Source organism: Esox lucius, chromosome 20, assembly GCF_011004845.1.
Source record: "Esox lucius isolate fEsoLuc1 chromosome 20, fEsoLuc1.pri, whole genome shotgun sequence".
NCBI classification, from domain to species: Eukaryota; Metazoa; Chordata; class Actinopteri; order Esociformes; family Esocidae; genus Esox; species Esox lucius.
This window is the reverse complement of record NC_047588.1, coordinates 15,816,881-15,841,200: the sequence shown is the minus strand read 5'-3', so window position 1 is coordinate 15,841,200 and position 24,320 is coordinate 15,816,881. Positions and strand designations below refer to the sequence as shown.

The following is a 24,320-nucleotide window of genomic DNA, read 5'->3' as shown; positions in this document are numbered from 1 at the left end:
CATCCCGTTTGTCGATGGACGGAAACCATGCTCTGCAGGGTGATTTTTAGCAAGTCAATATCAAATACTCTAATGTAGGGGAGTTAAAGTCATCCTCTGTTATGCTGGGTAACCAGTAACCCATCAACATGAAGCAGAGTGGCGCAGCGGAAGCGTGCTGGGCCCATAACCCAGAGGTCGATGGATCGAAACCATCCTCTGCTATGCCAGGTTACCTTTAGCTAGTAAGCATGATAAACTAACTCGTTGAGTAGTTCAATCAAATTCAATATTGGACTATATTTCCTAACTTACCAGGTAGGCATGAAGTTGAGTGGCACAATGGAAGCAAGCTGCTCCTCCATCCCGTTTGTCGATGGACGGAAACCATGCTCTGCAGGGTGATTTTTAGCAAGTCAATATCAAATACTCTAATGTAGGGGAGTTAAAGTCATCCTCTGTTATGCTGGGTAACCAGTCACCCATCAACATGAAGCAGAGTGGCGCAGCGGAAGCGTGCTGGGCCCATAACCCAGAGGTCGATGGATCGAAACCATCCTCTGCTATGCCAGGTTACCTTTAGCTAGTAAGCATGATAAACTAACTCGTTGAGTAGTTCAATCAAATTCAATATTGGACTATATTTCCTAACTTACCAGGTAGGCATGAAGTTGAGTGGCACAATGGAAGCAAGCTGCTCCTCCATCCCGTTTGTCGATGGACGGAAACCATGCTCTGCAGGGTGATTTTTAGCAAGTCAATATCAAATACTCTAATGTAGGGGAGTTAAAGTCATCCTCTGTTATGCTGGGTAACCAGTCACCCATCAACATGAAGCAGAGTGGCGCAGCGGAAGCGTGCTGGGCCCATAACCCAGAGGTCGATGGATCGAAACCATCCTCTGCTATGCCAGGTTACCTTTAGCTAGTAAGCATGATAAACTAACTCGTTGAGTAGTTCAATCAAATTCAATATTGGACTATATTTCCTAACTTACCAGGTAGGCATGAAGTTGAGTGGCACAATGGAAGCAAGCTGCTCCTCCATCCCGTTTGTCGATGGACGGAAACCATGCTCTGCAGGGTGATTTTTAGCAAGTCAATATCAAATACTCTAATGTAGGGGAGTCAAAGTCATCCTCTGTTATGCTGGGTAACCAGTCACCCATCAACATGAAGCAGAGTGGCGCAGCGGAAGCGTGCTGGGCCCATAACCCAGAGGTCGATGGATTGAAACCATCCTCTGCTATGCCAGGTTACCTTTAGCTAGTAAGCATGATAAACTAACTCGTTGAGTAGTTCAATCAAATTTAATATTGGACTATATTTCCTAACTTACCAGGTAGGCATGAAGTTGAGTGGCACAATGGAAGCAAGCTGCTCCTCCATCCCGTTTGTCGATGGACGGAAACCATGCTCTGCAGGGTGATTTTTAGCAAGTCAATATCAAATACTCTAATGTAGGGGAGTTAAAGTCATCCTCTGTTATGCTGGGTAACCAGTAACCCATCAACATGAAGCAGAGTGGCGCAGCGGAAGCGTGCTGGGCCCATAACCCAGAGGTCGATGGATCGAAACCATCCTCTGCTATGCCAGGTTACCTTTAGCTAGTAAGCATGATAAACTAACTCGTTGAGTAGTTCAATCAAATTCAATATTGGACTATATTTCCTAACTTACCAGGTAGGCATGAAGTTGAGTGGCACAATGGAAGCAAGCTGCTCCTCCATCCCGTTTGTCGATGGACGGAAACCATGCTCTGCAGGGTGATTTTTAGCAAGTCAATATCAAATACTCTAATGTAGGGGAGTTAAAGTCATCCTCTGTTATGCTGGGTAACCAGTAACCCATCAACATGAAGCAGAGTGGCGCAGCGGAAGCGTGCTGGGCCCATAACCCAGAGGTCGATGGATCGAAACCATCCTCTGCTATGCCAGGTTACCTTTAGCTAGTAAGCATGATAAACTAACTCGTTGAGTAGTTCAATCAAATTTAATATTGGACTATATTTCCTAACTTACCAGGTAGGCATGAAGTTGAGTGGCACAATGGAAGCAAGCTGCTCCTCCATCCCGTTTGTCGATGGACGGAAACCATGCTCTGCAGGGTGATTTTTAGCAAGTCAATATCAAATACTCTAATGTAGGGGAGTTAAAGTCATCCTCTGTTATGCTGGGTAACCAGTCACCCATCAACATGAAGCAGAGTGGCGCAGCGGAAGCGTGCTGGGCCCATAACCCAGAGGTCGATGGATCGAAACCATCCTCTGCTATGCCAGGTTACCTTTAGCTAGTAAGCATGATAAACTAACTCGTTGAGTAGTTCAATCAAATTCAATATTGGACTATATTTCCTAACTTACCAGGTAGGCATGAAGTTGAGTGGCACAATGGAAGCAAGCTGCTCCTCCATCCCGTTTGTCGATGGACGGAAACCATGCTCTGCAGGGTGATTTTTAGCAAGTCAATATCAAATACTCTAATGTAGGGGAGTCAAAGTCATCCTCTGTTATGCTGGGTAACCAGTCACCCATCAACATGAAGCAGAGTGGCGCAGCGGAAGCGTGCTGGGCCCATAACCCAGAGGTCGATGGATCGAAACCATCCTCTGCTATGCCAGGTTACCTTTAGCTAGTAAGCATGATAAACTAACTCGTTGAGTAGTTCAATCAAATTCAATATTGGACTATATTTCCTAACTTACCAGGTAGGCATGAAGTTGAGTGGCACAATGGAAGCAAGCTGCTCCTCCATCCCGTTTGTCGATGGACGGAAACCATGCTCTGCAGGGTGATTTTTAGCAAGTCAATATCAAATACTCTAATGTAGGGGAGTTAAAGTCATCCTCTGTTATGCTGGGTAACCAGTCACCCATCAACATGAAGCAGAGTGGCGCAGCGGAAGCGTGCTGGGCCCATAACCCAGAGGTCGATGGATCGAAACCATCCTCTGCTATGCCAGGTTACCTTTAGCTAGTAAGCATGATAAACTAACTCGTTGAGTAGTTCAATCAAATTTAATATTGGACTATATTTCCTAACTTACCAGGTAGGCATGAATTTGAGTGGCACAATGGAAGCAAGCTGCTCCTCCATCCCGTTTGTCGATGGACGGAAACCATGCTCTGCAGGGTGATTTTTAGCAAGTCAATATCAAATACTCTAATGTAGGGGAGTCAAAGTCATCCTCTGTTATGCTGGGTAACCAGTAACCCATCAACATGAAGCAGAGTGGCGCAGCGGAAGCGTGCTGGGCCCATAACCCAGAGGTCGATGGATCGAAACCATCCTCTGCTATGCCAGGTTACCTTTAGCTAGTAAGCATGATAAACTAACTCGTTGAGTAGTTCAATCAAATTCAATATTGGACTATATTTCCTAACTTACCAGGTAGGCATGAAGTTGAGTGGCACAATGGAAGCAAGCTGCTCCTCCATCCCGTTTGTCGATGGACGGAAACCATGCTCTGCAGGGTGATTTTTAGCATGTCAATATCAAATACTCTAATGTAGGGGAGTTAAAGTCATCCTCTGTTATGCTGGGTAACCAGTCACCCATCAACATGAAGCAGAGTGGCGCAGCGGAAGCGTGCTGGGCCCATAACCCAGAGGTCGATGGATCGAAACCATCCTCTGCTATGCCAGGTTACCTTTAGCTAGTAAGCATGATAAACTAACTCGTTGAGTAGTTCAATCAAATTCAATATTGGACTATATTTCCTAACTTACCAGGTAGGCATGAATTTGAGTGGCACAATGGAAGCAAGCTGCTCCTCCATCCCGTTTGTCGATGGACGGAAACCATGCTCTGCAGGGTGATTTTTAGCAAGTCAATATCAAATACTCTAATGTAGGGGAGTTAAAGTCATCCTCTGTTATGCTGGGTAACCAGTAACCCATCAACATGAAGCAGAGTGGCGCAGCGGAAGCGTGCTGGGCCCATAACCCAGAGGTCGATGGATCGAAACCATCCTCTGCTATGCCAGGTTACCTTTAGCTAGTAAGCATGATAAACTAACTCGTTGAGTAGTTCAATCAAATTCAATATTGGACTATATTTCCTAACTTACCAGGTAGGCATGAAGTTGAGTGGCACAATGGAAGCAAGCTGCTCCTCCATCCCGTTTGTCGATGGACGGAAACCATGCTCTGCAGGGTGATTTTTAGCAAGTCAATATCAAATACTCTAATGTAGGGGAGTTAAAGTCATCCTCTGTTATGCTGGGTAACCAGTAACCCATCAACATGAAGCAGAGTGGCGCAGCGGAAGCGTGCTGGGCCCATAACCCAGAGGTCGATGGATCGAAACCATCCTCTGCTATGCCAGGTTACCTTTAGCTAGTAAGCATGATAAACTAACTCGTTGAGTAGTTCAATCAAATTCAATATTGGACTATATTTCCTAACTTACCAGGTAGGCATGAAGTTGAGTGGCACAATGGAAGCAAGCTGCTCCTCCATCCCGTTTGTCGATGGACGGAAACCATGCTCTGCAGGGTGATTTTTAGCAAGTCAATATCAAATACTCTAATGTAGGGGAGTCAAAGTCATCCTCTGTTATGCTGGGTAACCAGTCACCCATCAACATGAAGCAGAGTGGCGCAGCGGAAGCGTGCTGGGCCCATAACCCAGAGGTCGATGGATCGAAACCATCCTCTGCTATGCCAGGTTACCTTTAGCTAGTAAGCATGATAAACTAACTCGTTGAGTAGTTCAATCAAATTCAATATTGGACTATATTTCCTAACTTACCAGGTAGGCATGAAGTTGAGTGGCACAATGGAAGCAAGCTGCTCCTCCATCCCGTTTGTCGATGGACGGAAACCATGCTCTGCAGGGTGATTTTTAGCAAGTCAATATCAAATACTCTAATGTAGGGGAGTTAAAGTCATCCTCTGTTATGCTGGGTAACCAGTCACCCATCAACATGAAGCAGAGTGGCGCAGCGGAAGCGTGCTGGGCCCATAACCCAGAGGTCGATGGATCGAAACCATCCTCTGCTATGCCAGGTTACCTTTAGCTAGTAAGCATGATAAACTAACTCGTTGAGTAGTTCAATCAAATTCAATATTGGACTATATTTCCTAACTTACCAGGTAGGCATGAAGTTGAGTGGCACAATGGAAGCAAGCTGCTCCTCCATCCCGTTTGTCGATGGACGGAAACCATGCTCTGCAGGGTGATTTTTAGCAAGTCAATATCAAATACTCTAATGTAGGGGAGTTAAAGTCATCCTCTGTTATGCTGGATAACCAGTCACCCATCAACATGAAGCAGAGTGGCGCAGCGGAAGCGTGCTGGGCCCATAACCCAGAGGTCGATGGATCGAAACCATCCTCTGCTATGCCAGGTTACCTTTAGCTAGTAAGCATGATAAACTAACTCGTTGAGTAGTTCAATCAAATTCAATATTGGACTATATTTCCTAACTTACCAGGTAGGCATGAATTTGAGTGGCACAATGGAAGCAAGCTGCTCCTCCATCCCGTTTGTCGATGGACGGAAACCATGCTCTGCAGGGTGATTTTTAGCAAGTCAATATCAAATACTCTAATGTAGGGGAGTTAAAGTCATCCTCTGTTATGCTGGGTAACCAGTAACCCATCAACATGAAGCAGAGTGGCGCAGCGGAAGCGTGCTGGGCCCATAACCCAGAGGTCGATGGATCGAAACCATCCTCTGCTATGCCAGGTTACCTTTAGCTAGTAAGCATGATAAACTAACTCGTTGAGTAGTTCAATCAAATTCAATATTGGACTATATTTCCTAACTTACCAGGTAGGCATGAAGTTGAGTGGCACAATGGAAGCAAGCTGCTCCTCCATCCCGTTTGTCGATGGACGGAAACCATGCTCTGCAGGGTGATTTTTAGCAAGTCAATATCAAATACTCTAATGTAGGGGAGTTAAAGTCATCCTCTGTTATGCTGGGTAACCAGTAACCCATCAACATGAAGCAGAGTGGCGCAGCGGAAGCGTGCTGGGCCCATAACCCAGAGGTCGATGGATCGAAACCATCCTCTGCTATGCCAGGTTACCTTTAGCTAGTAAGCATGATAAACTAACTCGTTGAGTAGTTCAATCAAATTCAATATTGGACTATATTTCCTAACTTACCAGGTAGGCATGAAGTTGAGTGGCACAATGGAAGCAAGCTGCTCCTCCATCCCGTTTGTCGATGGACGGAAACCATGCTCTGCAGGGTGATTTTTAGCAAGTCAATATCAAATACTCTAATGTAGGGGAGTTAAAGTCATCCTCTGTTATGCTGGGTAACCAGTCACCCATCAACATGAAGCAGAGTGGCGCAGCGGAAGCGTGCTGGGCCCATAACCCAGAGGTCGATGGATCGAAACCATCCTCTGCTATGCCAGGTTACCTTTAGCTAGTAAGCATGATAAACTAACTCGTTGAGTAGTTCAATCAAATTCAATATTGGACTATATTTCCTAACTTACCAGGTAGGCATGAATTTGAGTGGCACAATGGAAGCAAGCTGCTCCTCCATCCCGTTTGTCGATGGACGGAAACCATGCTCTGCAGGGTGATTTTTAGCAAGTCAATATCAAATACTCTAATGTAGGGGAGTCAAAGTCATCCTCTGTTATGCTGGGTAACCAGTCACCCATCAACATGAAGCAGAGTGGCGCAGCGGAAGCGTGCTGGGCCCATAACCCAGAGGTCGATGGATCGAAACCATCCTCTGCTATGCCAGGTTACCTTTAGCTAGTAAGCATGATAAACTAACTCGTTGAGTAGTTCAATCAAATTCAATATTGGACTATATTTCCTAACTTACCAGGTAGGCATGAAGTTGAGTGGCACAATGGAAGCAAGCTGCTCCTCCATCCCGTTTGTCGATGGACGGAAACCATGCTCTGCAGGGTGATTTTTAGCAAGTCAATATCAAATACTCTAATGTAGGGGAGTCAAAGTCATCCTCTGTTATGCTGGGTAACCAGTCACCCATCAACATGAAGCAGAGTGGCGCAGCGGAAGCGTGCTGGGCCCATAACCCAGAGGTCGATGGATCGAAACCAATCCTCTGCTATGCCAGGTTACCTTTAGCTAGTAAGCATGATAAACTAACTCGTTGAGTAGTTCAATCAAATTCAATATTGGACTATATTTCCTAACTTACCAGGTAGGCATGAAGTTGAGTGGCACAATGGAAGCAAGCTGCTCCTCCATCCCGTTTGTCGATGGACGGAAACCATGCTCTGCAGGGTGATTTTTAGCAAGTCAATATCAAATACTCTAATGTAGGGGAGTCAAAGTCATCCTCTGTTATGCTGGGTAACCAGTCACCCATCAACATGAAGCAGAGTGGCGCAGCGGAAGCGTGCTGGGCCCATAACCCAGAGGTCGATGGATCGAAACCATCCTCTGCTATGCCAGGTTACCTTTAGCTAGTAAGCATGATAAACTAACTCGTTGAGTAGTTCAATCAAATTCAATATTGGACTATATTTCCTAACTTACCAGGTAGGCATGAAGTTGATTGGCACAATGGAAGACAAGCTGCTCCTCCAAGCCCGTTTGTCGATGGACGGAAACCATGCTCTGCAGGGTGATTTTTAGCAAGTCAATATCAAATACTCTAATGTAGGGGAGTCAAAGTCATCCTCTGTTATGCTGGGTAACCAGTCACCCATCAACATGAAGCAGAGTGGCGCAGCGGAAGCGTGCTGGGCCCATAACCCAGAGGTCGATGGATCGAAACCATCCTCTGCTATGCCAGGTTACCTTTAGCTAGTAAGCATGATAAACTAACTCGTTGAGTAGTTCAATCAAATTCAATATTGGACTATATTTCCTAACTTACCAGGTAGGCATGAAGTTGATTGGCACAATGGAACCAAGCTGCTCCTCCATCCCGTTTGTCGATGGACGGAAACCATGCTCTGCAGGGTGATTTTTAGCAAGTCAATATCAAATACTCTAATGTAGGGGAGTCAAAGTCATCCTCTGTTATGCTGGGTAACCAGTCACCCATCAACATGAAGCAGAGTGGCGCAGCGGAAGCGTGCTGGGCCCATAACCCAGAGGTCGATGGATCGAAACCATCCTCTGCTATGCCAGGTTACCTTTAGCTAGTAAGCATGATAAACTAACTCGTTGAGTAGTTCAATCAAATTCAATATTGGACTATATTTCCTAACTTACCAGGTAGGCATGAAGTTGAGTGGCACAATGGAAGCAAGCTGCTCCTCCATCCCGTTTGTCGATGGACGGAAACCATGCTCTGCAGGGTGATTTTTAGCAAGTCAATATCAAATACTCTAATGTAGGGGAGTTAAAGTCATCCTCTGTTATGCTGGGTAACCAGTAACCCATCAACATGAAGCAGAGTGGCGCAGCGGAAGCGTGCTGGGCCCATAACCCAGAGGTCGATGGATTGAAACCATCCTCTGCTATGCCAGGTTACCTTTAGCTAGTAAGCATGATAAACTAACTCGTTGAGTAGTTCAATCAAATTCAATATTGGACTATATTTCCTAACTTAACAGGTAGGCATGAATTTGAGTGGCACAATGGAAGCAAGCTGCTCCTCGATCCCGTTTGTCGATGGACGGAAACCATGCTCTGCAGGGTGATTTTTAGCAAGTCAATATCAAATACTCTAATGTAGGGGAGTCAAAGTCATCCTCTGTTATGCTGGGTAACCAGTAACCCATCAACATGAAGCAGAGTGGCGCAGCGGAAGCGTGCTGGGCCCATAACCCAGAGGTCGATGGATCGAAACCATCCTCTGCTATGCCAGGTTACCTTTAGCTAGTAAGCATGATAAACTAACTCGTTGAGTAGTTCAATCAAATTCAATATTGGACTATATTTCCTAACTTACCAGGTAGGCATGAAGTTGAGTGGCACAATGGAACCAAGCTGCTCCTCCATCCCGTTTGTCAATGGACAAAAACCATGCTCTGCAGGGTGATTTTTAGCAAGTCAATATCAGTCCGTTACTAACTTAGCTGTTGAAACAAATTCGGCAATGGGCTAGTTATCCTAATTTGCCCTCTGTGTTGCACAGCGAAGAGTTCTGGGCCAAATACCCTGATGTAGGGGAGTCAAAGTCATCCTCTGTTATGCTGGGTAACAAGTATCCAATCTACGTGAACCAGAGTGGCGCAGCTGAAGCTTGTTTGGCCCGTAAACCAGATTGTCGCTTAGTAGAAACCAACTTGTGCTTGAGTAATTTAGCAATAGCCCCCAGCTTTAGCTATTGAGTAGGTTTTTTTGTCCAAAATACCCCCATAATACCGTGTATATATTGGAGTTTCCATCTTAGTGATTGTATCAACTTCTTTTCCGCGTTTGGCTCTGCCATTCCACAACAGTTTCCTAGTCATCTGATGGTTTCTAGCCCGTTTCCAGCATTGCCTGTGTCGCCAGTGGCTTAATGGGTAAGGCACCAAAGCCAGTTTCCTAAAGATCTGATGGCCTGTATCTTGTTAACAACCTGGTTCGTTACCGCAGTGGCCTGGATATGGCACTGGCTTTCTAAACCAGGGATTTTCGGTTCGAGTCCCATCTGGGGTGTTTTTCAGCAGAGTGGTGCAGCGTGCTGGGCCCATAACCCAGAGGTCGATGGATCGAAACCATCCTCTGCTATGCCAGGTTACCTTTAGCAAGTAAGCATGATTAAACCAACTCGTTGAGTAGTTCAATCAAATTCAATATTGGACTATATTTCCTAACTTACCAGGTAGGCATGAAGTTGAGTGGCACAATGGAAGCAAGCTGCTCCTCGATACCGTTTGTCGATGGACGGAAACCATGCTCTGCAGGGTGATTTTTAGCAAGTCAATATCAAATACTCTGTAGGGGAGTCAAAGTCATCCTCTGTTATGCTGGGTAACCAGTAACCCATCAACATGAAGCAGAGTGGCGCAGCGGAAGCGTGCTGGGCCCATAACCCAGAGGTCGATGGATCGAAACCATCCTCTGCTATGCCAGGTTACCTTTAGCTAGTAAGCATGATAAACTAACTCGTTGAGTAGTTCAATCAAATTCAATATTGGACTATATTTCCTAACTTACCAGGTAGGCATGAAGTTGAGTGGCACAATGGAACCAAGCTGCTCCTCCATCCCGTTTGTCAATGGACAAAAACCATGCTCTGCAGGGTGATTTTTAGCAAGTCAATATCAGTCCGTTACTAATTTAGCTGTTGAAACAAATTCGGCAATGGGCTAGTTATCCTAATTTGCCCTCTGTGTTGCACAGCGAAGAGTTCTGGGCCAAATACCCTGATGTAGGGGAGTCAAAGTCATCCTCTGTTATGCTGGGTAACAAGTATCCAATCTACGTGAACCAGAGTGGCGCAGCTGAAGCTTGTTTGGCCCGTAAACCAGATTGTCGCTTAGTAGAAACCAACTTGTGCTTGAGTAATTTAGCAATAGCCCCCAGCTTTAGCTATTGAGTAGGTTTTTTTGTCCAAAATACCCCCATAATACCGTGTGTATATTGGAGTTTCCATCTTAGTGATTGTATCAACTTCTTTTCCGCGTTTGGCTCTGCCATTCCACAACAGTTTCCTAGTCATCTGATGGTTTCTAGCCCGTTTCCAGCATTGCCTGTGTCGCCAGTGGCTTAATGGGTAAGGCACCAAAGCCAGTTTCCTAAAGATCTGATGGCCTGTATCTTGTTAACAACCTGGTTCGTTACCGCAGTGGCCTGGATATGGCACTGGCTTTCTAAACCAGGGATTTTCGGTTCGAGTCCCATCTGGGGTGTTTTTCAGCAGAGTGGTGCAGCGTGCTGGGCCCATAACCCAGAGGTTGATGGATTGAAACCATCCTCTGCTATGCCAGGTTACCTTTAGCAAGTAAGCATGATTAAACCAACTCGTTGAGTAGTTCAATCAAATTCAATATTGGACTATATTTCCTAACTTACCAGGTAGGCATGAAGTTGAGTGGCACAATGGAAGCAAGCTGCTCCTCCATCCCATTTGCCAATGGATGGAAACCATGCTCTGCATGGTGTTTTTTAGGAAGTCAATATCATTACGTAACTAATTAAGCCATTTAAACATTCTGCAATAGGGTAGTTGCGCCCCTGGCTACAGGTCTAAGCGGGAGGATATAGGAAAGGCAGGCCATGAGCTGCCTCACACTCCGGTACGGTAGGTGGCGGTATATGCACTTTCCATGGATGCGATCAGCCATTAATTCAAAAGAAGAAGATGAAGACTACGACTAAGAACCGTATAGCAGAATCTTTGCTTGTCCATCAGTGCATGCCTTTTTTTCTTACTTCTTCATAAAAACTGGTTGAATTCGTGTCGAGAGTGTACTGATCTTCGTAAACAATTATTTGTGTATTAATTCAGCTACTCTACGACAACTTTTAGCTATTGCCGGTTACCAGGGTAGCTAATTATGACGACGTAGCACTAGTTCAATGAAAGACAATTTTCGAATGTATGTAGCTAGCTAACTACAGTTTTGTACTCACCAGAATATACACAAAATATTAGAGAATTCTTTATCCCCTCTCAAGATGTTTGCAGAATTGAATAGTATTCTCAACAGCAGTCCCGAAAGTTTCAAGCAGGTAACTATGATCTGAAGTTCGTTTTTTCAACTATGGAATTGTCTCTGTTTCCCACTTCTTTATTGAGCATGATGATCCAATGTTTACAAATGTGTGAACCTCAAGATTATTTAAATGAAATGTTATTAAACTGTCAAAAGTTTTTTCGTTTCCAAATTCTTCGTATATAGAAAAGTTCAGTTTTATATTTAGATAATCACCATAATATTGGTCAAAATTGTGAGTGAAGTTATATGCCCAAAAGATGCAAACCTACCTTGTTATTAATAACGGTGTTACGTCAACATGTTTTGCCATAGTCAGTTCATTTCTCAATCATTATTATGTATATGTTTAAATACTTCCTCTAACAATTAAATTGAATGTTAGATCGTTTTGTTCAATTATAAGATACAAAAGTCAAATTGTTTTTGTGATTTGTTCACACCATGTTCACTTGATCCATTATTAGGACTTAGATGAAGTTCTGATCACATTTTAGGTAAAATGTATCCAAAAATGCAAAGACCATTTAAAGGCTTATGCTGTCTGCCTATTCTATCTACCTTTTGGCTATCTTTCCTGCAGGGAGAGTTTATCTTGGTGTCTGACAGACAGACAGACGCATCCTTCCTCATTCACCATTTCCTCTCATTTTATTTACGAGGTGAGTTTGTTTGTGGGGGAATGATGTACAGTTTAAAGTCTGGAAGTAAAGGGACACGAAGGGCCAATTTGTTCAGTGCGTTGATGTACTCTTATGTCTAGACTGCATTGGTCTGTGCATTTGTTTTACAGCAGGCTGCAAGGTGTGTTTCCTCGGTCTTGTGCAGTCCTTCAGTCACTACAGTGCAGTAAGTCAACGGTTGGTGAGTATATTTTAGATCTGTGTGATACATACTGTGCAGGTAAGAATTTGTCTTTAAAGTTGTTTTGCCTGGTGGAGATGTAGGATCTACATTTTGTTTAGGGTCTTTGTGTTCCTCTAAATCAGGGTGTGAGTTTGAACCAGGCGAGGGAGAAAGGGCAGCTGGTGTTCTTAGAGGGATTGAAGGAATCCCTGGGGGTGCTGCTTCAGGGCGACACCAGCAATGGAACCCCAGCTCTGGACTTCCTCAGGTACCTGTTGTGGTGTTTTTTAAATGATCTTTGATTCCAGGGGCCTAATTTTTCAACCATGCCTGCGCACACATTTGTGCTAAAACCACGCAGGATCATTTCCACTCAGAGGGCCTCATTTTGCAACCATTCTTAAGAAGAAACTCCTTCTTAAAACCCGCTTACGTGGTTTACATGAAGATTCTCCAATGTGTTATAATACGCCTATGAATGGTACATTAAATATATTGAATGTACATAAAAATATACATTAAAAAATCAGAGCATTTGAAATGTTCATGTGAACAGAAAGGCCTTAATTGAATTCATGTAATAATGTGATGTGTGAAAGATGCTACATTACTCATAAATTCTTTAGAAGCACAACAATGTCATTTGTACCTAGGCTACATGTGGGAGCTACTGAGAATGGGATCCCCACTGCTGATTGTTGAAATTATTGCCTGCACAGGGTATTTTTCAATCGTGAAGGCTTTGATGTCCTAATGTGTTTATAATGTTACCTGTCACTCCATTGTCCAGTTAGAATAATAATTTTGTCAGCCAAAGTCTTCAGCTAATGTTTTTAGCATGTTTTTTTTCTTAGTTACTCTCGTTCCCTTAATGTCCGAATGTCATCGTTACCATGTTCTAAAACTTTCATAAAATATGAATGTTACAGACACATTTAATGGAAACATTAATGCGTCCAATTGTCTTAGGTTTATTCAGTTAACATGTTATCACACATTTATTTCAAGATGTGTAAAAATTGTATGTTTTTAAAGCACTGTAAAAAGCATTGTTAGTGACATACATGCAATGCACCTGTGTAATGGTCATGCTGTTTAATCTGCTTCTTGATAATGCTTCACCTCTAAATGTGAATTACATTAAGAGAATCTGTTTATTTTTAAACAATCCTTGAACATTACAAAAAAACATTTTCGAATGCATTAATGACCTCAGACTCTTAAAGGAAGTCCTCTAAATTTGACAGACACGCATGCCCCTTTTATCTGATGTAAATGCTGATTATGTTAATTCTGTACCCTTCTATCTCTTTCTATTTGTTTCTCATTCCTTTGTCAGCACTTTCAATTTTTTCCCCGTCTTTCTGTTCCCGTAGAGATCCCAGTTCCGGCCTACGAGGTCTGTATGACTTTGTGCACGGCAACATTAGGGGTTCAGAGGGTCGAGCTGAGGATTGGGGTCCCCCTGTGCTCATGGTAGATGACCTCAGTGTTGTTCTGAGTCTTGGGGTCAGCGTTGGTGCGGTGCTGGATTTCAGCCATTACTGCAGAGCCACCTTCTGCTCTGAGTTGCAGGTCTGATAAATACAGTATCTCTTAAACTCACTCTGTGTCCAAATGTGCCACAGCACACATCACACATTTGTCTTCTCTAATCTACTACCCATTTTCTGTGTGGTCTGTAGGGAACCATGGTGATATTAGTTCGATGTGAAGCAGAAGAGGAGGAAGAGGAGAGCGATGAGGGCTCTGAGCGGCTCCAGAGGGGCCTTACACACCAATGCAGCCTTACACTCCAAGTACAGGGTCTCCCCACTGGCTACTGCAGGGACATCCATGGAGAAGTGAGCTGGATTACATTCTTTGTGTTTGTGAGGGAGAGAATGACAGAAATGGCATACAGTAGAAAACCATTAAACATCAACACAACATGTTTTGCAGGTAGAAGTGTGCTGGCGGGGTCGATGTGACGGGCTGCAGATCCAGAGGAAGCTTTTCCAGTATAAAGTCTGTGACAAGGGGACATTGTTTTTTGCCAGGGGGACATCCAGTGCAGTCCTCTAACACCTCTGCTCCCTTCTCAGGCCTTGGCCTCCTTTAGGCAATTCATGGTTCCCTAGGCACCCAACAACACTGAGCACTAATTGTTGGAGAGAGAGTGACAGATAACTGTCTGCTGCCTTCAGTCAAATAAATTTTTCAGTTGTATTTTTTTTTACTGAATGGAAAGACGGCATTAGAATGTCATTGTGGGATGCGGATGAAGGAAGGGCAGTAGATGTCTTTATTGCCTTTGTGTTTCAATTAGGCTATTTGTTGAGATGCAATTAGCAATTTCAACTGTTAATTATGTTTATGATTATAGACATAATTAACGGTTTAAAATGTTGAATTTAATTGATCAATTCATTTTTGCTAAAGAACCAACCAAAGACCCATGTGTTGCAAACCTGAGCGTAAGCTAATATGGAATTGATGTGGAAACTGAACTGACTAGGTTCTGGTTCTAATTAAAGTTTCAGCACTGCTCTATTTACTTATTTATTGCCATAAAAAAAAAATATTTCCTCATTTGACACAAATACAAACGCTGCTGCATTTCACTGGTAGAAATGGCCATATACATTTCCTGGTCAAAGGCAAACCACAACATCCAGAAGTCATACCGGTTTCTAGTAAGGAAACTTAACAGCAATTGTTTTACTAGCAAGCTCATATGTTCCCCGAATTTGATAAGCTTTACTATATTACAAGCATAAATACAAGCAAAAATGACCAGTAGACTAGTGATTTTCAAAACTCTCCTCGGGGAACCCCAGACATTCCACATCTTAGCTGTAGCCCTCAACTAGCACAGCAGATTCACTAATCCAGGGTTTGAGGAATGTTGACAAGTTGAATCGGGTAAGCTAGCTCGGGAGTAATTCAAATACCCGGACCGACTGAGATTCCCTGAGGAGAGGTTTGAAAACTACTGCAGTACACATCTCAATATAATTTTTATACAAAGTTGTTCTGCAAAGAAAGGCAAGGTGTCAGTGAGTAGTTTCCTACACCATCAAAAGGCACCTGGAAACTGGAGGAAACTTATAGGAAGAGGTCTTGATTCTGCTGTCTTTGGATTTGCCAGACACGTTTCTGGGAGTCAACAGCTTTGCGTGATGGGCAGCTCACAGAACAACAACTTCAAACACAGCTTAACACTGGTCGAAGTAAGCAAGTCTCAATTTTAACATTAAAGAGTGCTACAGGTTTGACAACTCGAGTGGCACTAAGAAAGTTATTGCGAAGATGGCAAAATAAGAAACAAGGGGAAAAGCAGATTCTGTAGATAATTTCCTAATCAAGTTAATAGTCCACTTTTGGGGGCGGGGTGAACATGTGATGCAGTGCACTAATTGTTGCCCTTCCAGTGGAAGAATTGTGATGCAGGGTACTCATGGGTGCCCCTATGTGTGAGGAAATGTGATTAATGGTTCTAGTGGGTGCCCTTCCAATGGAGATCATGTGATGCAGTGTCATGTAGACTGCCTTACATTCTAGAAAATCTGTGGCCTCAATGTGCTCCTACATGCAAGACAATTTGCCCTCATGGGATGCCTCTATGGTGGAAAATGCCCTCCTGGTGCCCCCTGTTTTTATATGTCCTTTTAAAAAACTGTTTATTGGTAGCATGATTCTACCTCAATTTAATTTATTTTTGGAGCCAATAAACTAAACCAGACAGGTTTTAAAATCGTTAGCATGTAGAAGTTGAAAAGTTTGCATGGAGATGCTTCTAAATATATGTTTTCTTCTTTCTAAACTGTCTGGATGAGTTTATTGGCTCCAAAAGAGTGGAAATGAGGTAGAATCATCTCTTGGGTGGAGTACCCCTTTATTTTTGGTATAATTCTCACACACACACTCAGCCACACCCCCTTTAGAATATTCAGGTGACAGTGGGTTTGGTGCAGTCTGAGCTGTAACCTTCACAGCCACACCCCCTTTAGAATATTCAGGTGTCAGTGGGTTTAATGCAGTCTGAGCTGTAACCTTCATAGCCATACCGCCTTTAGAATATTCAGGTGTTCAGTGGGTTTAGTGCAGTCTGAGCTGTAACCTTCATAGCCACACCCCCTTTAGAATATTCAGGTGTTCAGTGGGTTTAGTGCAGTCTGAGCTGTAACATTCACATCCCACTACAGTGTGTGAGGTTTGTTACATAGCAATATGTGTTTCATTTAAACCAACGGAAAGATTTGAGCCTACTTAAGATGCATTACTAATGTGTGTAGACTGCATTTTCTGGTTTGTTTTGTTTTTAATCTGCATACCATGTTATACAATATGCTAGAGGATGCCTTGCTAGGTAGCTTACTTGGACATTTCTATGATAATTGGTGGACTGGATCCAACTCAAATCAAAGAGAAAGTGTAGTAATGTCTTTAAGTTTTATCTACCCTGATTTCACCTTTCTGACTGTCTCCCTACCCTGACTATGCACCTCAATATACAGTTGAAGTTGGGAGTTCATATATACCTTAGCCAAATACATCTCAAACAACTCAGTTCACAATTCCTGACATTTTATCCTAATGAAATTCCATGTCTTAGGTCAGTAAGGATTACCACTGTATTGCTGGACCACGTAAGCGGAGCTAGCCAAGAAGAGTGAATGTCACTCACTGACTGACCGACCGACCCTTGTTAAATAGCGTAGTGGTTAGAGAAGCAGACCTACAAACTAGGACTAGGTCCCATGTTTGAATCTCATCCCAGTCAACTCTAATTATGTATTAAGATTTGTTCCGGACAGACAAAAACTTTGCTGGCTACAACCTTCTGTAGCAACGTTAAAGTAAGCCTAAAATAAAACCTTTACGGTTATATTACAACTATTTCTGGTGGATTGTCTAAGTATGCACCCGTGCATGGTTTTTGGGGTAATATAGGCTTTATTAAGCCCTTGGGAAGTAAATGAGTATGGGTTTCCACGATTCTCTAGGTTTTTTCTCTTGACGAAAAAGTCAGTTGTTGTCAACTATATTGATAGTTATTGTATCAATGTCATTCATGAATGATAGAAAAACAAAGGTTTTTGTGCCATGTAATGAAAAAGCTTTGGCAGTGCACAGTTCATCTTCATTCTCGCTAGCAATTGCTACATTTTTATGACTATTCCAAATAGTAAGTTAGATACTAGTAAGCCTATAACTGGCTAATAAGCTGTTAAAATTGCCAGTGACAAAAGCCACACAGTTCATAAATGCTATTTGTGGTGGAGGTAAATTCCATAAGAACTGTTAATCGGTTTAACACAATGCCAAATGGTGGCTAGTGAGGGGGCAACCATATGGCACTGTGGCGTAGTGATTAAAGACACATTGTCTTATGTGGGAGGCCCAAATTTGAATCCAGAGAGGGCAAAAATATTTATTACTTTGAATTGGGGGCCGGGTGAGCTAGGCTTTCCTTTTCTGGGTTTAAGAGTGAAATGTCACAATAATATTTCAGCTTTTATTTTATTACATCCCATTCCCAGTGGGTCAGAAGTCTACATACACTCAATTACTATTTGGTAGCATTGCTTTAAATTGTTTAACTTGGGTCAAACTTTGCCTTCTACCAGCTTTCCACAATGAGTTGGGTGATTTTTGATCTATTCCTCCTGACAGAACTGGTGTAACCGAGTGAGTTCTTTAGGCCTCCATGCTCGTACAGGTTTTTTCCGTTCTACCCAAAAATGTTCTATAGGAATGAGGCCAAGGCTTTGTGATGGCCACTCCAATACCTTGACTTTGTTTTCCTTAAGCCATTTTGTCACAACTTTGGAAGTATTTTAATCTTAACCAGGGTTTCACCATAAATGCATCACAAATTTATGCTTGGGGTATTTGTCCATTTGGAAGACCCATTTGCAACCAAGCTTTAACTTCCTGACTGATGTCTTGAGATGTTTCTCCAAAATATCCACATAATTTTCCTTACTCACGATGCCATCTATTTTGTGAATTTCTCCAGTCCCTCCTGCAGCAAAGCACCCCCACAACATGATGCTGCCACCCTATGCTTTACGGTTGGGATGGTGATCTTAGGTTTGCAAGCCTCCCCATGTTTCCTCCAAACATAACAATGGTCATTATGGCCAAACAGTTATATTTTGTTACATCAGACCAGAGGACATTTCTCCAAAAAGTATGATCTTTGTCCTAGTGTGTAGTTGCAACCGGTTGTCTGGCGTTTTTTATTGGTTTTGGAGCGGTGGCTTCTTCCTTGCTGAAAGGCCTTTCAGGTTATTTCGATATAGGACTCATTTTTCTGTGGATATACTTTTGCATCTGTTTCCTCCAGCATCTTCACAAGGTCCTTTGCTGTTATTCTGGGATTTGATTTGCACTTTTCACACCAAAGTACGTTCATCTCAAGGAGACAGAACGCGTCTCCTTCACGAGCGGTTTGACAGCTGCATGGTCCCATGGTGTTTATACTTGCGTACTATTGTTTGTACAGATGAACATGGCACCTTCAGGTGTTTGGAAATTGCTCCCAAGGATGAACCAGACTTGTGGAGGTCTACAATTTATTTTCTGAGGTCTTTTGATTTTCTCATGATGTCAAGCAAAGAGGCACTGAGTTTGAAGGTAGGCCTTGAAATGCATCCAAAGGTACACCTCCAGTTGACTCAAATTATGTAAATTAGCCTACAACATAGTCAACACAGTGTATGTATTCTGACCTACAGGAGTTGTGATATAGTGAATTATAGGTGAAATAATCTGTCTGTAAACAATTGTTGCAAAAATTACTTGTCTTGCACCAGGTACAGTGGGGCAAAAAAGTATTTAGTCAGCCACCAATTGTGCAAGTTCTCCCACTTAAACAGATGAGAGAGGACTGTAATTTTCATCACAGGTACACTTCAACTATGACAAACAAAATGAGGAAAAGAATCCAGATATTCACATTGTAGGATTTTTTTATGAATTTATTGGTAAATTATGGTGGAAAATAAGTATTAGGTCAATTACAAAAGTTAATCTCAATACTTAGTTATATACCATTTGTTGGCAATGACCGAGGTCAAACGTTTTCTGTAAGTCTTCACTAAGTTTTCACACACTGTTGCTGGTATTTTGGCTCATTCCTCCTCTAGAGCAGTGATGTTTTGGGGCTGTCACTGGGCAACACAGACTTTCAACTCCCTCCAAAGATTTTCTATGGGGTTGAGATCTCGTGACTGGCTAGGCCACTCCAGGACTTTGAAATGCTTCTTACGAAGCCACTCCTTCATTGCCTGGGCAGTGTGTTTGGGATCATTGTCATGCTGAAAGACCCAGCCACGTTTCATCTTCAATGCCCTTGCTGATGGAAGGAGGTTTTCACTCAAAATCTCACGATACATGGCCCCATTAATTCTGTGCTTTACACAGATCAGTTGTCCTGGTCCCTTTGCAGAAAAACAGCCCCAAAGCATGATGTTTCCACCCCCGTGCTTCACAGTAGGTATGGTGTTCTTTGGATGTAACTCAGTATTCTTTCTCCTCCAAACACGACGAGTTGAGTTTTTACCAAAAAGTTCTATATTGGTTTCATCTGACCATATGACATTCTCCCAATCCTCTTCTGGACCATCCAAATGCTCTCTAGCAAACCTCAGATTTTGTCTCTCATAGTTGAAGTGTACCTATGATGAAAATGACAGGCCTCTCTCATATTTTTAAGTGGGAGAACTTGCACAATTGGTGGCTGACTAAATACTTTTTTGCCGCACTGTAGATGTCCTAACCGACTTGCCTAAACTACAGTTTGTTAACATGAAATCTGTGGAGTGGTTGAAAATTTGGTTTCAATGATTTCAACCCACGTGTATGTAAATGTCCAACTTCAACTGTACAGCTCATTTTCAATTTTAATCTTAACCAGGGTTTGGACCTGTTTCACCATAAATGCATCACAGATTTATGCGCGCTGGTACCCCACCACATGCAGCTGATGCCCTTTTATTTCGCCCCTGCCCCACTGACAGCCAGAGTCCGCCCCAGTACTAAGGCTTAATATATACTAAACTTGATAACCCTTCTGTTTTTGACAAGAATATGGCTGTTTAAAGATAAATCCAAAACCAAGCATCAGTTGTGCATGATTGTCTGAATCTCCTAAATAGTTAATGATGTAGTGAGCTAGTAAAACACCCCAAATTGTTGGTTTTACAGTGGATTTTACCATTAAAATAATTGCATTTATATTTTTGGCTCATGGTCTTGATGTGGAAGTACTGTAGTGTACAGAATAAAACGCTTTTTAATCATAGCCAGTAGATGTCACCATATTGTCATGTGAGAAGGATGCTTTTTGCGGGACCATGTAAGCAGAGCTGGTCTAGAAGAGCGATTGTCTCTTACTGAGTGACTACTCCTTGTCCAATACCGTAGTGGTTAAAGACGCAGACTATGGAACAACAGGTCCCTTGTTTGACTCCTGTCACAGTCAAAACACATAATACAGTTTAACACTGCTGAATGGTGTTTAGCGAAATATTCAAACTTTGCATCTTAATGCGTGATAAAATTGTCTAATGTTTAGACGCTTTGGTGTAGTGGCTAAAGATATAGTCTTTCATGTGGGCGACTCCAGTGTGGGCAACAACATTCATTAATATCAATTGCGGGCCGGCTGAACTAGGCTTTTCTGGTTCTGTATCGGATCTGGAAAGCTATAGGATGAACAAGTGAGATTCTCTCCGCTCTACCAGTGGGGGTCTCAGTCCACAGCAAAACAGGGACAACTCAAACATTGACCATATTCAAAGTCTCAGTGGTATAAAGCAGGAAATCAACATGCAAAGTTACAATGGATAAATTATTGCTGATCTACTAATAATAGTAATTAGTCAATAATTGTGATGACAAGGTGAAATTCCTGTGCTGTTACTAGTCACTAATACCAGTAAATCCTAAGTAATTAGTGACCTTATTAGACAATCTAGCACAAGGTATGAATGGAAACCTGCTGAAACTCAGCCCTCTGTGGAACCGGTTCGACACCTGTGGGTTAAGGGTACGAGTGAACAACTTCGCTCATTTGTAGGGATTACTTCAATTTAGGGACTTTATTGCAATGGGAAATTTTTCTTTTATATTATCCAAAGCAGGTGGTTAATATTAACCATAAAAAAGCTATATTAAATTGAAATAAAATGACTCACGTTTTAAAGGATAAAGGCGTTTTGATTGTTAGGGTATGTACAATTATAAAATTGTGCAAATACTTATGAGTGATAATGACAAGGGAAATGGATCTAGGTTATGTTCACCATGTTGTTTTTTTACTCAACTGGTTGCCCTTTCCTCATGGGAATGCACATTGTAGTATTTTGTCTAACAGATATGGTAGTTTCTCAAATACAGGAGGTGAACAAAATAATGGAAACCTAGCAATGAGTAGGGCCACTCTTTGAGCAACAATCCTTCTTGGAATGCTGTCATAAAAGTCCTGAACCATGTGTAGTGGGATATTGCACCATTCTTCAAGAAAAGATTCCAGTTCTTTGAGGGATGAAAGAGGTGGAAATCTACTTTGCACTCTGCGCTCCAGAACTTCCCATATTCAATGATGTTCAGACCTGGTGCTTAAGGAGGCCATGGGTGGCATTTGATGTCATAAAGATATTCTTGAACTGGAAGGTGTATAGCAGTGTGATAATGCCCTCATACATTCTGGAATATTGGAACATCACAAGGGAAGAGTTTCTTCACCACAGGGTGCATCTGGTCATGTAAAATGGGCTCATTCCTTGGCTGTTATATGACAATGCAGAGCAATCATCAGATCGTGACTCCCATAAGATGGCTGCCCACACCATTACAGATCAACCATAATTTTTACACTTGGCAGAATACATTGTGGGCTGAAGGCATCTTTTGACTTTCTCCAAACATTAACCTGTCCAGATGTAGGAAATAGGGTGAAAGATTTCTTAGACTATTAGACTACACTCACCTAAAGGATTATTAGAAACACCTGTTCAATTTCTCATTAATGCAATTATCCAATCAACCAATCACATGGCAGTTGCTTCAATGCATTTAGGGGTGTGGTCCTGGTCAAGACAATCTCCTGAACTCCAACTCCATTTCACAATATGCTCAGTTACTGGGATTTTCAAGCACAACCATTTCTAGGGTTTACAAAGAATGGTGTGAAAAGGGAAAAACATCCAGTATGTGGCAGTCCTGTGGGGGAAAATGCCTTGTTGATGCTAGAGGTCAGAGGAGAATGGGCTGACTGATTCAAGCTGCTAGAAGAGCAACTTTGACTGAAATAACCACTCGTTACAACCGAGGTATGCAGCAAAGCATTTGTGAAGCCACAACACGCACAACCTTGAGGCGGATGGGCTACAACAGCAGAAGACCCCACCGGGTACCACTCATCTCCACTACAAATAGGAAAAAGAGGCTACAATTTGCACAAGCTCACCAAAATTGGACTGGAAGAATGTTGCCTGGTCTGATGAGTCTCGATTTCTGTTGAGACATTCAGATGGTAGAGTCAGAATTTTGCGTAAACAGAATGAGAACATGGATCCATCATGCCTTGTTACCATTGCTGGTGGTTAATTAATAAATAAATCTAGAATCCTAACTAGAACAAAAAAATTTGAACACATTACTCCTGTCCTGGCGTCCTTACATTGGCTGCCTGTTAGGGTTAGGGCTGATTTTAAGGTTTTACTCTTAACCTATAAATCAATACATGGACTTGCTCCTACTTACCTTGCTGAAATGATCCAGCCATACATACCTACACGTAACCTTAGATCGCAAGATGCAGGCCTTTTAATTGTACCTAGAATTTCTAAACAAACAGTTGGCGGCAGGGCCTTTTCTCATAGAGCTCCACTCCTGTGGAATGATCTGCCAATTAAGGTTAGAAATGCAAACTCAGTGCAAACTTTCAAGTGTCTACTAAAAACTCATCTCTACAGCACGGTTTATAATTAGGTGTAGCCTGGCCCGGGGGCGTGAAGGTGACCAGTAGGCTTGATACTGTCCACCCTTGCTGTCTTGCCAGGTGGGCTCTCGTCGCCACTGGGATGCCCTCCCTCCAATGCCTTTCGGGGTAAGAGTCACTGGCTTGTTGTTGACTCTCTGTTGCGCACTTGTGCATTTGGGCTGTACGCCACTAGCAATACTCGGCCCTCATTCAGGGGGGATGTGGTTGGTGGGTGTCCCTTTGGTTGATGCCTGGCAAAGTGGTTGGATTGATTTCCTGCCTGTTGGGCCTTGTCCGGGGCCTCCCCCGGGTAGGGCCACAGTGTCACCGGACCCCCCCGTCTCAGTTCCAAGGTGTTACGCTGCTATATTATTGTGCTGGGGGATATGAGGGATGTACTACTAACTTTTCTCAGTTTCCTCCAGTTTTACATTTTAGAAGGAGATGAGGTCCTGGTCCACACCTGCGGATTACCTGGTTTGGGGGGCCCATTGCTGTCCCTGTCCTTGTCCACCTGGTCATACTTCTGACGTAGTCTAAAATCAAATAGACTCTGGATTTAGCCCAGAGAAATGTATTTATTATTCCAATTGGACTCTTAATATCTCACCTGGCACAGCCAGAAGAAGACTGGTCACCCCTCTGAGCCTGGGTCCTCTCTAGGTTTCTTCCTAAAATTCGACCTTCTTATCGAGTTTTTCCTAGCCACTGAAATTCAACACTACTGTTGTTTGCTCCTTGGGGTTAAGGCCGGGTGTCTCTGTAAAGCACTTTGTGACAACTGCTGTTTTGTAAAAAGGGCTTTATAAATAAATTTGATTGATTGATTGATGGTGGTGTAATGGTGTGGGGGATGTTTTCTTGGCACACTTTAGGCCCCTTAGTGCCAATTGGGCATCGTTTAAATACCACGACCTACCTGAGCATTGTTTCTGACCATGTCCATCCCTTTATGACCACCATGTACCCATCCTCT

At 42.8% G+C, this 24,320-nt stretch overlaps 1 protein-coding gene and 24 non-coding genes across 26 annotated transcripts; all 25 read left to right on the top strand.

The window, feature by feature from the left end:
• The first annotated feature begins 132 nt into the window (after positions 1-132).
• trnam-cau lies at positions 133-204 on the top strand. The gene has a single exon. It is a non-coding gene; the product is annotated as a tRNA-Met (tRNA).
• Positions 205-473: 269 nt separating this feature from the next.
• Positions 474-545, top strand: trnam-cau. The gene has a single exon. It is a non-coding gene; the product is annotated as a tRNA-Met (tRNA).
• Positions 546-814: 269 nt separating this feature from the next.
• trnam-cau lies at positions 815-886 on the top strand. Its single transcript has one exon. It is a non-coding gene; the product is annotated as a tRNA-Met (tRNA).
• A 610-nt stretch (positions 887-1,496) lies between these two features.
• On the top strand, positions 1,497-1,568 carry trnam-cau. Its single transcript has one exon. It is a non-coding gene; the product is annotated as a tRNA-Met (tRNA).
• Positions 1,569-1,837: 269 nt separating this feature from the next.
• Positions 1,838-1,909, top strand: trnam-cau. The gene has a single exon. It is a non-coding gene; the product is annotated as a tRNA-Met (tRNA).
• Positions 1,910-2,178: 269 nt separating this feature from the next.
• Positions 2,179-2,250, top strand: trnam-cau. Its single transcript has one exon. It is a non-coding gene; the product is annotated as a tRNA-Met (tRNA).
• A 269-nt stretch (positions 2,251-2,519) lies between these two features.
• trnam-cau lies at positions 2,520-2,591 on the top strand. Its single transcript has one exon. It is a non-coding gene; the product is annotated as a tRNA-Met (tRNA).
• A 269-nt stretch (positions 2,592-2,860) lies between these two features.
• trnam-cau lies at positions 2,861-2,932 on the top strand. The gene has a single exon. It is a non-coding gene; the product is annotated as a tRNA-Met (tRNA).
• A 269-nt stretch (positions 2,933-3,201) lies between these two features.
• trnam-cau lies at positions 3,202-3,273 on the top strand. The gene has a single exon. It is a non-coding gene; the product is annotated as a tRNA-Met (tRNA).
• A 269-nt stretch (positions 3,274-3,542) lies between these two features.
• trnam-cau lies at positions 3,543-3,614 on the top strand. Its single transcript has one exon. It is a non-coding gene; the product is annotated as a tRNA-Met (tRNA).
• A 269-nt stretch (positions 3,615-3,883) lies between these two features.
• Positions 3,884-3,955, top strand: trnam-cau. Its single transcript has one exon. It is a non-coding gene; the product is annotated as a tRNA-Met (tRNA).
• A 269-nt stretch (positions 3,956-4,224) lies between these two features.
• On the top strand, positions 4,225-4,296 carry trnam-cau. The gene has a single exon. It is a non-coding gene; the product is annotated as a tRNA-Met (tRNA).
• A 269-nt stretch (positions 4,297-4,565) lies between these two features.
• trnam-cau lies at positions 4,566-4,637 on the top strand. The gene has a single exon. It is a non-coding gene; the product is annotated as a tRNA-Met (tRNA).
• A 269-nt stretch (positions 4,638-4,906) lies between these two features.
• trnam-cau lies at positions 4,907-4,978 on the top strand. Its single transcript has one exon. It is a non-coding gene; the product is annotated as a tRNA-Met (tRNA).
• A 269-nt stretch (positions 4,979-5,247) lies between these two features.
• On the top strand, positions 5,248-5,319 carry trnam-cau. Its single transcript has one exon. It is a non-coding gene; the product is annotated as a tRNA-Met (tRNA).
• Positions 5,320-5,588: 269 nt separating this feature from the next.
• trnam-cau lies at positions 5,589-5,660 on the top strand. Its single transcript has one exon. It is a non-coding gene; the product is annotated as a tRNA-Met (tRNA).
• Positions 5,661-5,929: 269 nt separating this feature from the next.
• trnam-cau lies at positions 5,930-6,001 on the top strand. Its single transcript has one exon. It is a non-coding gene; the product is annotated as a tRNA-Met (tRNA).
• A 269-nt stretch (positions 6,002-6,270) lies between these two features.
• trnam-cau lies at positions 6,271-6,342 on the top strand. The gene has a single exon. It is a non-coding gene; the product is annotated as a tRNA-Met (tRNA).
• A 269-nt stretch (positions 6,343-6,611) lies between these two features.
• Positions 6,612-6,683, top strand: trnam-cau. Its single transcript has one exon. It is a non-coding gene; the product is annotated as a tRNA-Met (tRNA).
• A 611-nt stretch (positions 6,684-7,294) lies between these two features.
• trnam-cau lies at positions 7,295-7,366 on the top strand. Its single transcript has one exon. It is a non-coding gene; the product is annotated as a tRNA-Met (tRNA).
• A 271-nt stretch (positions 7,367-7,637) lies between these two features.
• trnam-cau lies at positions 7,638-7,709 on the top strand. Its single transcript has one exon. It is a non-coding gene; the product is annotated as a tRNA-Met (tRNA).
• Positions 7,710-7,978: 269 nt separating this feature from the next.
• trnam-cau lies at positions 7,979-8,050 on the top strand. Its single transcript has one exon. It is a non-coding gene; the product is annotated as a tRNA-Met (tRNA).
• A 610-nt stretch (positions 8,051-8,660) lies between these two features.
• On the top strand, positions 8,661-8,732 carry trnam-cau. The gene has a single exon. It is a non-coding gene; the product is annotated as a tRNA-Met (tRNA).
• A 1,124-nt stretch (positions 8,733-9,856) lies between these two features.
• Positions 9,857-9,928, top strand: trnam-cau. The gene has a single exon. It is a non-coding gene; the product is annotated as a tRNA-Met (tRNA).
• A 1,215-nt stretch (positions 9,929-11,143) lies between these two features.
• On the top strand, positions 11,144-14,927 carry elp6 (elongator acetyltransferase complex subunit 6). 2 transcript variants are annotated; one of them, XM_010867484.4, is made up of 7 exons: positions 11,144-11,536; positions 12,104-12,182; positions 12,317-12,384; positions 12,510-12,634; positions 13,743-13,941; positions 14,052-14,210; positions 14,308-14,927. In XM_010867484.4, the coding sequence occupies exons 1-7, from the start codon at positions 11,483-11,485 to the stop codon at positions 14,428-14,430; spliced, it is 807 nt and encodes a 268-aa protein (XP_010865786.1). In that variant the 5' UTR covers positions 11,144-11,482; the 3' UTR covers positions 14,431-14,927. The 2 variants fall into 2 exon arrangements, with proteins under 2 accessions (XP_010865786.1, XP_010865785.1); XM_010867483.4 differs by having other exon boundaries at positions 11,145-11,536; positions 12,314-12,384.
• Positions 14,928-24,320: the final 9,393 nt, after the last annotated feature.

Bases quoted from the DNA above. Each gene is read 5' to 3' on its own strand.
- elp6 (XM_010867483.4), top strand. From the start codon at position 11,483: ATGTTTGCAGAATTGAATAGTATTCTCAACAGCAGTCCCGAAAGTTTC. The intron at 12,183-12,313 runs GTGAGTTTGTTT...TTTGTTTTACAG, and splicing joins CCTCTCATTTTATTTACGAG to CAGGCTGCAAGGTGTGTTTC. The intron at 12,385-12,509 runs GTGAGTATATTT...CCTCTAAATCAG, and splicing joins GTGCAGTAAGTCAACGGTTG to GGTGTGAGTTTGAACCAGGC.